The sequence below is a fragment of the Stegastes partitus genome, unplaced genomic scaffold (genome assembly GCF_000690725.1).
Source record: "Stegastes partitus isolate 25-593 unplaced genomic scaffold, Stegastes_partitus-1.0.2 Scaffold996, whole genome shotgun sequence".
In the NCBI taxonomy this organism is placed as follows: Eukaryota; Metazoa; Chordata; class Actinopteri; family Pomacentridae; genus Stegastes; species Stegastes partitus.
This window is the reverse complement of record NW_007578727.1, coordinates 38,624-49,509: the sequence shown is the minus strand read 5'-3', so window position 1 is coordinate 49,509 and position 10,886 is coordinate 38,624. Positions and strand designations below refer to the sequence as shown.

General features: G+C 41.3%; 1 protein-coding gene across 1 annotated transcript in view; it reads left to right on the top strand.

The window, feature by feature from the left end:
- Nucleotides 1–386: 386 nt before the first annotated feature.
- Nucleotides 387–10,886, top strand: part of LOC103366943 (integrin alpha-3-like) — a 23,466-nt gene continuing 12,966 nt past the window's right edge. The window contains exons 1-14 of the mRNA XM_008294817.1: nucleotides 387–568; nucleotides 1,970–2,139; nucleotides 5,819–5,946; nucleotides 6,831–6,913; nucleotides 7,673–7,809; nucleotides 7,890–7,996; nucleotides 8,129–8,221; nucleotides 8,449–8,508; nucleotides 8,612–8,765; nucleotides 9,746–9,939; nucleotides 10,173–10,261; nucleotides 10,423–10,556; nucleotides 10,688–10,765; nucleotides 10,877–10,883. Of these exons, the coding sequence (XP_008293039.1) occupies nucleotides 1,982–2,139; nucleotides 5,819–5,946; nucleotides 6,831–6,913; nucleotides 7,673–7,809; nucleotides 7,890–7,996; nucleotides 8,129–8,221; nucleotides 8,449–8,508; nucleotides 8,612–8,765; nucleotides 9,746–9,939; nucleotides 10,173–10,261; nucleotides 10,423–10,556; nucleotides 10,688–10,765; nucleotides 10,877–10,883 (1,422 nt within the window). The 5' untranslated portion in view covers nucleotides 387–568; nucleotides 1,970–1,981. The remainder of the gene's footprint in view (nucleotides 569–1,969; nucleotides 2,140–5,818; nucleotides 5,947–6,830; nucleotides 6,914–7,672; nucleotides 7,810–7,889; nucleotides 7,997–8,128; nucleotides 8,222–8,448; nucleotides 8,509–8,611; nucleotides 8,766–9,745; nucleotides 9,940–10,172; nucleotides 10,262–10,422; nucleotides 10,557–10,687; nucleotides 10,766–10,876; nucleotides 10,884–10,886) is intronic.

Below are 10,886 nucleotides of genomic sequence, written 5' to 3'. Positions count from 1 at the left end.
TGTGAGGACCCTCAGTCAGGGACAAAGCTGCAAAGATCTGTTGGATGGACCCGATAATGCATCCATTAGTGTCGGTCCCCACGAGGACAGACAGACCAAGCCTTAATAAGAGCACGTGGATGTGCATTATTATTATCATCATCATCCCTGTGTCTTTGAGGACCTGTGGCCTGATCCTCACTTTGGAACAGACTTGCAGGGACCTGTTGTACCGCCCTGTAGTGTTGGTGTGAGTCCCCACAAAAGCAGACAGACCAACATCTGTGTGTGTCTGTGAGAGACATTATTTCATTGAGGGCGAGCGAGCACAGCTGGAGAATGAGAATGAGAGGGAGAGAGAGAGAACAGTGGAGATTGAGAGAGAGAGAGAGAGAGAGAGAGAGAGTGGGGGAGGCACTGAGCGTGTGCAGATCAGTTGACCAGAAGACGGAGGCGAAGTGAGACGGAGCAGAGCGGGAATCAAACCGACGACCGGGACAAGGACTCAGTTTATCCTCATAAACAAACAAGCAAACCAACAACAAAAAAAAAACAAACGGAGTGGAGACTTCAGTGTGAAGACAAAAAGGTTTGAGTCTTTGTTTCTGCTTTGACATAAAATCTCAGTGATTCTTAAACTTCACTCAGTTATCCGAATATTTAACAGTTTAATGTCAGCAAATAACCCGATTTATTTAAAACTGATGTTGTTTTCTGTTCGTTTACCGAAGTTAAAGCATCACAGAATAGAAATACTGTAATCAGAGTATTGCAAATGTAAAACTGAACAATCTTTTTTTCTCCTTGAACAACAAGCTGCTTCTTTGTTCATGTCAAACTCAGATTAATGTTTGTTCAATGATGACAACTAAATATAAAACTTTGTTAATCCCAAGGGAACTTCTTGTGGCAGATATTGCTCAGAATGAATGAAACGCAGTGCCTATATTTATGCTTATTTAATTAAATGTATTTTTGTATTTGAGCAGGTGTCAGAACAAGTTGCTTGCAGTGAAATTAGAGAAACAGAAAATACAGTCAAAATCTGAGCAAAATGCAGTTTTTCAATATTAGCCAACATGAACAACGGTAGAGTCACAGCTGTAGGATTAAAACTGTCTCACAAATATTTGTAGCACAAAACACACAACCCAAATGTTGAGTGATTTCACTTGTGCATCATCTTAGTGGGGTCACATTTGTGTATTTGCATCAGTTTCTGTGAATTATTTTTATGTTCTTCTGAGTTGTTTCAAAGAAAATCTATAAATTCTGGTCTTTTTATGTATTTTGTATAAAGATACTCATCTGACATAAATAATATATGAGCTATAAATGTCCAATGAGTTATGAATGCTTCTGCGACAGTTTAAACCTCACAGGTCTGTTTGTTGTTTATGTTGTTTTATTTTTTATATTTTTTTTTTGGCTTTTGCCTTTGTTAGAGCAGTGGAGAGAGACAGGAAAGGGGGGAGAAGAGTGAGGGAGAGACCTGCAGCAAAGGGTCGTGAGCGGGACTCGAACTCACAACCGCTGCGTCGGGGACAGTAGCCCCTGTTCATGGGTCGCCCGCTCTACCAGGTGAGCTATACGGGCGCCGTTTATATTGTTTTTGTTGGTAAATAATGAAAAACGTTAGGGATAAAAGAACTTTATGTATTAATTTCTTTAATCCCAAAGGAGATTGTTATGCTTTTGAACTCAGCAAAACACAGTATCGTCTGTGTAGAGGAGAACGTGAATGCTGCTTAGCTACATCATTCATGTAAACATTGAATAATTCATGCGATCACACAGCTGTTGCACAGGCTCACACCTGTCCAATCACACCTACAGACGTTTATGAGCAGGTCAGAGCGCTCAGAGGTCACATGGCCTCAGAACACCAATAAGAACCCACTGGTCTGGTTTTCTGTGTTCGTCCTCAGTCTTTTCATGCAGCTGCAGTTTTGTTGTACCTGTCTCACTAACGCTCTGCTGTCGTCCTCAGGTGTGTGTCTCCATGGCGACAGGTGTGTACGTGGTGCTGAGTGTGTATGTCGGTGTGTGTGCAGCATTTAACCTCGACACGGAGTTTCCGCTGCTGAAGACAGGAACAGACGGAAGTCTGTTTGGACTCTCTGTGGCTCTGCACCAAGACATGAGGACAGACACTTACCTGTGAGTGCACACCTGCTACCTGTCTGTCTGTCTGTCTGTCTGTCTGTCTGTCTGTCTGTCTGTCTGTCTGTCTGTCACCTGTGAGTGAATCCTTAGGTGTGTCTAGGAAAATGATTAATCTGATCTCAGACTGCAGTTCTGTGCTGAACTGTTGAAAACCACATTCTGACAGATGTCACCCTATTTCTGCTTTGTTTGTTTCCTGTTTAAAACCTCAGTGATGATTTCAGCTGAACTGTGAACAACAGGAAGGAAACAGCTCAAGATCTAAAAACTCATTTGAAAAATACACGAAAACACATCAGAACCTATATAAAATCTATGGAAACATATCAGAATGTATTTATGGAATTTCAGAAACTATTCGTGAAATATCAAAAATAACAAAATCATGAAAAAAATGTCAAAAAGTACATCTAACACAAATGATTTTCATCTACAGGAACTCTGTTTAGGTGAAGATTTATATCATCCTTTCAGTCTTTGTGTTTCCACTATAGATCCAACACCTTCAACATTAACTCAGAGTGACTGGAACAAACAATTACTGGACGTAACTCCATTTTTAGGTTGGAAACAGATCAATGAAGGTTTGTTCTGTAAGACTATATAGAGAACTTTATGTTGTTGATGATGATGTTAGAGAGGAGAAGAAAGAAAAGAAGAAAACATGCCATCCTCTTTGAGTTTAACCAATCAGCACTGAGCTGCTCAGAAGTTCTTCTGTTGTTCCTGAAGCTGTTTGATGTTCTCCTCCATCTTTATGATGTTCTGCTGGTTGAGAGAGATGCTGCTTCCATCAGATCAAACACACTGAAACACTTCAAACCCTGTTACACATCAGGAATTCACAGTCAGGTGGATCCTCTGCAGTGTTAATAATGTGGCTACATCCTCCTAAAGTCTGGAAAATATCAGAACAGAAGCAGGATGATGATGATGGTGGGCCCCGAGAGTCTGCTAAAAGTCCTTTTACGAGGTATTCAGGTACTTGAGGAGTTCAGGAGGTCCTTGAAAAAGTTAAGCCAGTGCTTGTGATCCTTGAGGATTCTGTGTTGTTGCTGTAACATATTTAAAAGCTAAATTAAGTGTTACATTCCTGCTCTGCTACCTAATAAACTACATGTATGTCAGTGCGGCGTTTATCTCATATGTTGGCGTCAGTGAATCAGACGCTGACAGGTCACGTGGTACCGCAGCTTCTTCTTCTCTGGTTTCTAAGCTGATCTAATGAGTCACAGAATCCAAACACACAAAACAGCAGCATTGAGAAAAAAACCTGTGGAGCTGTCTGTGAAAGAAATTTATATAAAGACTATATGAGAAATTCAGGCCCTAAAGTAGAAACTCAAAGTAACCAAAGTGAATCCAGCTGTGCTCATTGAAACTAAACTCTGTCCACCTGTGATTTCCAGTCAGTCTAACTGCATAAACATGGTTTTAAAATGAGCCGTGAACAGCAGAACCGTCTCAGTTTTGGACCTATGGGCTGTGTCTATCTGCATGTCTGCATCATGGCTCCACATGGAAAAGAATTGAACAGAGGAACTGAAAAATCTGACTGTGAGACTTCACAAAGATGGAAAAGGATCCACGAAGACCAGTGAGCAACCAAAAATCAGTGAAAGCAGTAATCAGGAGGTACAGAAGGAGCCATAGTGCTACTAATCAGAGCTGCAATGGTGGTCCTCCAAACCATTCCAAGAACAAGATCACACAAGAGGTTCTTCACAAAATGAAAGTGAAAACAAGAATGTCCAAAATTACTAAAAATCTTTTCAAAAATAAATTGAATTTTGTCTATTTTTTTTTAAACTGTCCGAAATTACTTGAAACTTTCCCAAACATGCCCAAAATACCTTGAAATCTGTCAAACATTATTTGAAATGTGCATCAAGTGACTCGAACTTCATCCCAAACAAGTTCAAAATGGAAAAAATTTGCCTGAAATTTTTGTAAATTGTCTCAGATTTTGTCCTAAATTAATTAAAACTGGTAAAGAACTGTTCCAATATGATCCGGCCGGACACATTTGTTTACCTGACTTAAGTCCAGCAAAACACTGCATCCTATTACTTTAAAGTCTGTCAGCAGAATGAAAATGCTAAGTGGGCGGAGCCTCACTAAAGTCACTCAGAGGTTGCCCAGCTGTCTGTCTCTGCTGTCACCATGACGACCGTCTCTAATGTGGTTTCCTCTGAGAGCTCTGGGGTTAAGAGGTCAATGTCTCCTCTGATTGGCTTAAAGTCCCGCCCATGAGACGGCTGCTGCACTCTGATTGGTTGAACAAACAGATCAATAATTAGATTTAGCAGCTTTTATGGGTCCTTGAGGCTTCCAGGAGACTTTGTGGGGAAAAGTCATGGATCCTTCAGAAATCTCTTCAGCTGGAACATCTTTAGGAATTTCTAAGAGTCCGGACAATAAAGGGGTCATTGAATAACCTGTAGGGGTCCTTGAGAAAGTCCTGCAGGAGTCATTGATTAGTTTCCAGGACTCTATGGGTGAGTTCCAGAGGTCCTTAAGAAGAGTTCAGGTGCTATTGAGAAGGGCTTTTTTGACGTAGGCACTGTGGAAGTTATGGGGGTCACTGAGGAATCTAACAGTCCTTGAGAAAGTTCTACACACCTTGAAGGGCTTCCAAGAGTCCACAAGGGATCTTTGAGTAAATTGTAGGGGTCCTTGAGGATGTTTCAGGATGACTTCGAAAAATCAGAATGTGAAGGTTTCAGGATGAATAGATGTGTCAGGACTGTCAGAATGTTTTCAGGTTTTAAGAAGCCTTGAGTGAGTTCCAGGTATTCAAGGAATCTCTGCATGGCACCTCTGTCGTGTGACACCGGTGACATCACCATCACCGCGGTAACACACCTGAGATCAGATCAGAGGTCACAGACAGGTCACAGACAGGTCGAACACAGGAAATGAAGCTCAGACACACACACACACACCTACACACACACACACACACACACACACACACACACACTTACACACACGAGTCTTCACGTCTCTGTCAGGACCATTAGTTCTGTAATTTGACCTCAGGTCCCTCAAACAAAGTCTGAAAAACCGACACCAGTCCTCACACACACACACACACACACACACACACACACACACACACACACACACACATTTCTGAGGACTTTCCACCGACCTTCAGCGAGAAACATTTAATGATTTATGGGGACCTGCTGTTTTTGTCGCCAAAAGGATATCGAGTCCTGACAAAGTGAGGGTGTCCCGCTATCGTCAGTAAAACAGAAACATGAAGTCTGTTTCCTTTAAATAAATTCATCTGTTGAAACACTGATTGTTCCAGTGTTTCCAGTTCATCAGAGTCCATAACCCATTCACCTCAGACCAGTTTTCACCAGAACAGTTTACCTCAGACCAGTCATGTGACTTCAGCTGCTCAGGAGGAGACGTCCTTCGTCTGTCATTGTGTCTGTGTGTATCTGTGTCTGTGTGCTCTTTGTGCTCTTTAGACTCAGACGTCTTAATTATTCCACGACTGCAACACAAAGAAAAGTCAAATACAGAGACATTACACCGACAGTGGGTCCTTTGAAGATCTCCAGGACTTTCCGGGTGTCCTTTAAGGACCTCCAGGATGAGTGTCTTGAGCTGCAGCTAACAGAACCTCTCACCTGTCTCACCTGTATCATCCTGAAAGGCTGCTGGTTGGAGCTCCCAGGGAGAAGGCGGAACCAAATGTTCCAGCCAATCGTACAGGAGGCGTGTACAGCTGCCCGATCACAGCCAACCAGTTAGACTGCAACAGGATGAAGCTCATAGATCCAGGTGAGTCACACCTGTGGAAGAGCTGCCACTGATGTACAAGGTGCAGACAAAAGGGACATTGACTGTTTGTGTTTTGTTATTTGTACACTGATTGCATCAAGATGACGAACATAAAGAAACACAAAATGACCACAATGAGACAAAAAATAACCACAAAGACAAACAAGACTTGCTCAAAACCTCCACAGAGAGACATGAAGCAAGCACAGTCACAACTTGGTTTCTTGTTATTTAATGTAGATAAATTGATCTTATTGGTTGCTGTGTAATGGCTGATGTTTATGTCAGCCAATCACATCCTGTTATTCAGGAAAGCAGAAATCCTGTACTTTTAGCTGATTGGCTGTGTGATTAGCAATGGCTAATGGTGTAACCACTGGCCGCCTGTGATGTTATCAGTGTCATGGTGCATTATAGGTAGTCCATTCCTCAGTGAGCAGTGACAGCTGCCGTCTGTTTCTACTTTATCTGTTGCTGAAAACAACACACTTTGATAGGATGATAGGTGGTCACCATGGCAACAGCCAATCACACAAGGCAATTTATAACATGGCAGTTAAAACAAAAAATGAATCACAAAACACTGCAGCTGCTGCAGACACACGCACAGTGCAGTATATACAAGACCACAAAGGCCCTGAGTCAGTTGGTTAAAACAGGTAATAGATGGCAAAAGTGTAATTAAGTAATTTAGGCAGTAAATTAAATTTAAATTCGGTCAGTTAGTGATAATTATTTTTGATAAGTAGTTCCACTCAGTGGGTGGAGCACCATCAGCCAGTAGGCGGGGCATGTATACATGGGAGGGGTCTCTGTTTATCAGTGGGAGGAGTCTTTCTCTGAGTGCATGTTGCTTACCTGTGCCACTGCTGCTGCTGTTTCAGACAGTACGTCTGAGGACCTGATTGAAGACATGTGGCTGGGAGTCTCAGTAGCCAGTCAGGGCCGACCTGGGGGGCGTGTCCTGGTGAGTCTGTGTTCTAATTGGCTTACAGAGTTATTTGATTCTAAGTCTGAATGTAGTTTAGTGCCAGCAGCTTGTTAAAGGTCAGCTCTCGGTTAACTGTGATGGAAGCTAACTGAACATAAACCAACCTGTCTGACTAACAAGTTAACTGTAGCGAGTAAAACTTAGTTACCTTTTACCTGTAACTACTTAGCCTTCGGTAGTCAACAAATAGATTAACTATTTAACAATAGGTAGTTTACATACTACTTCTACTAACTACTTAACAACCAATGATTAAGCATTACTACTGCTAACAGAATAACTATTATGTTAACTGTAGCAAGTTAAGGAACTGATAGATTAACAAACTGTAACTAGTTAACTGAGTGACTAACAGATCACTAACAACTAAATATGGAACTGTAGCTAATGAACTGACTGCACGACTAGCTAACAAACTAACTAGCAAAATGTAGTTAGTTAACTAACTCACCAACCGATTAACTAATAGTTACATATAACTAGCTAACTAACATATTAACTAAATAATGGACTAATAGATGAACTAATAGATGTAACTGGTCAACTAACTGATGAATAGATTAACTAGTAAACTAATACATTATCATGTTGCTTGTAGCAAGCTAACTGACTAACAGGTTGACTAATTATATGTAACTAGATAACTAACTGAATAACAGAATAACTGACAAACTAGCTAGTTAACTGTAGCTAGTTAACAGACTAACTAACTAACCCTGTCTCCCATCCATGCAGGCATGTGGTCATCGGTTTGTTAAACTTTATGGAGCATTTAAGCTCAGGCACATGATTGGCCGATGTTTTCTCCGAGGAAACGACCTACAGTCCGATAACACCGATTTCCACTGGAAAAACCTGGGCCAGGCCTGCAGGTAGGTCACATGACACACAACTGACACCTGATGACTTGACGAAGTGTTTCGCCGCCTCCTCACTCGCTCTGTGTGTTCAGTCACCTGAGTGATGTCACCGGTGAGGTCATGTGTAACATGGGGATTTCAGCCTCCATCACCCAGACGGAGGTCGTTGTCGGCTCACCTGGAAGCTACGAATGGCAAGGTGACGTTCTACTCTGTTTTTGATTTTTATTTACTCTATTTGTTGACTTGTTGACTCAAATTCAGAAAAAAAAATTGCTTCAGCTGAATATTTCAATTTGTGTGTGTCTGCATGTGTGTTTGTGTGTTGCAGGAAACGTCCACGTCTCCTGGATGAACCCTGACAATGAGTATGACACCAAAAGAAGCTCCTTCTCCAACCTGGATCGCAGAAACATTTATATAGGTGCACTTTCCCTTTAAATCACATTCTGAAATGAACTCACACACATCAAACATGTTTGTTCAAACTAAGTGAGCAGATCGTCACCTGTAATATGTCTCAAAGCATTTGTTTTTAGTTCCTTCAGTATCCTAGTGATCAGTGAAACACTCAGACAGCAGTTGCTCCCAGTGAATTCTGCTGTTTGAAGTGTGAATAGATGGAGGATAAAATCTAATCTGTGTTTTCAGGATATTCAGTCACTCAGGCTCATCGTCTTCTCTCTCAGGATAATGAAACCATCGTAACAGGTAACCGCTTCACTTTCATCCTTCTATGAACAGTCCACTCAGTGACAAGTGGACAGACTTATTGACTGATGTATTGATTGATGTGTTGATTGCTAATAAACAGGAGCTCCAAAGGACAGTAAAGAGGACGCTCGTGGCTCGGTGCTGCTGGCGGTCCAACGTTCTGGTGAACTGGTGATCCAACAGACGCTCCGCGGCCAGCAGACGGGCTCATACTTCGGTAACGCCGTGGCGACCACCGACCTCAACAACGACGGGTAGGAAGACTTTACAGGTCACATGACTAATGTTGGCTACAGCATCAACACAAAGACAAAATAGAAATAATTCTGATTTTTACCTGCTTTGTACTGTTAAGTATTAATTTAACTCATGTTGGTGAGTTCACCCCACATATAGGCACATTTTATTTATTCTCAGCTAACTGCAATAAACATTAACAAAAACCAACCCATTGGACTGTTTCTGTTTGAACAGACTGAACTAAGTCTTGGAAGAGTCACAGTTTTCTAAATGTTTACTCTGATCTTCATTATATTCCAGTTTGTTGAACTAACCCATTAATTAACTGGGCGACGGATTGTGACTACCTGACTAACTGGATAATTACCAGTCAGACCATTGTTGATATGACTGGGTCACTGTAACTAGTTAATTGACTAACTTACTGACATTAGGTTTGCTAACTAACAGACTAAGTAATGATTAATTAACTAAGTAAGTGTCTGACTGAATTGTCAATTGTAAGTACAAAAATACCTAATTAGTTAACTGTAACTAGTTAACTGAATAACTAGTTAACTGTACCTACTTGACTAGCTACCTCAGTAACTGATGGACTGACTAATGGATTAACTAAATAGTCAAACTAAGTGTTGGCTTTCTTTTTAAAACATAAGAACTATTTGCTCTGTAAATGACTAGTTCATTAAGTGAAATAGTTAACTTTGATGAGCGTATTTGATGTATTTCATTAGTTCAGTTTGGTGTCATGGTGTAGAAAGGCACAAATTCTAGAAATTAGTTTTTAATTTGAAGAGAAAATGTGACCAAGATTCAGATTCAGATTCAGATTCAGGCTCAGATTCCGTTTTAGGATTCAGTCCCAATTCCTTTTCAGATACAGTTTGAGATTCAGTTTGACATTGAATCTCAGAGTCAGTCTCAAATTCTGTTTCAGATTCAGTTTAAGCTTTAAGATTCAGATTAAGTTTTAGTCTCAAATTGTGTCCTGCAGGTGGAACGACCTGCTGGTTGGCGCTCCTTTCTTTTTTCAGCGACATCAGGAGGCGGGCGGGGCCGTTTACGTCTACATGAATGTAGGAGGGATGTTTGATTCTAGACCCAGCGTGGTGCTGAGGGGTCCGGCTGGGTCAGCCTTTGGTATGGCTGTTATTGCAGCTGGAGACCTGAACCAGGACGGCTTCCAGGGTGAGGATGAGACATCACAATATTCAGTATTAATTGTCAATAATTAAGAACCAATTATTGGTTCAAAACCAAGTATGATGAAGCAATACATCTACATTCTTTTATGTTTAAATTTTGTCATTATTAATCTGCATAAAGTAGAGTGTATGTTCTTTTCACAGTAATATATATATATATATATATTTTAGTGAGTTAATGTAAAACTAAACTAAAGCGACATATTTTTTTTCCAGACTTTGCAGTCGGAGCTCCTTTCCATGAAACAGGAAGTGTGATGATCTGGACCGGGAGCAGTAAGGGCATCTCTGCAGAGCCGAGCCAGGTCTCACTGTCTTTCTATAGAAATGTCTGCAAAATGTCCTCACAGTGCAGAAATGTCCTCGCAGTGATGGTTTTCAGCTGGATCTAGTCCTGACACAGACACTTGAGTTTAACAGTAAGTGTGCAGGTGCATCTGTGACTCCGCCACCTGTCTCCACACAGGTGATCCACGGTAGCAGCGTGTCTCCAAGGTTCAGAACGTTCGGGTACTCCCTGTCTGCAGGTGGAGATGTCGATGGGAACAAATATCCAGACCTTCTGGTCGGATCTTTGGATGACACTGTCGCTCTGCTCAGGTACGCCTTTCTGTACTGTAACAGTACTGAGGTAGAGTTTAAAGTACTTGTACTTTACAGTTTTTCCTGTGTTACACTGCTCATTGATTGATTGATTGATTGATTGATTGATTGATTGATTGATTCCTCAGATCTCGTCCAGTTGTCCACCTAAATAAAACTCTGAGAGTTTCTCCTGACATTGTTGACCCAAACAGCTGCGACTACTGGTAAGACTCCAAACTAAACCTTGCTAACAACATGCTGACAGCCAAAAAGTCAAACAGCTACAACATGGCCTACATGCTGTCAGTTTAACATGCTAACAGATTGACTCTCAGTGTTCAGGTG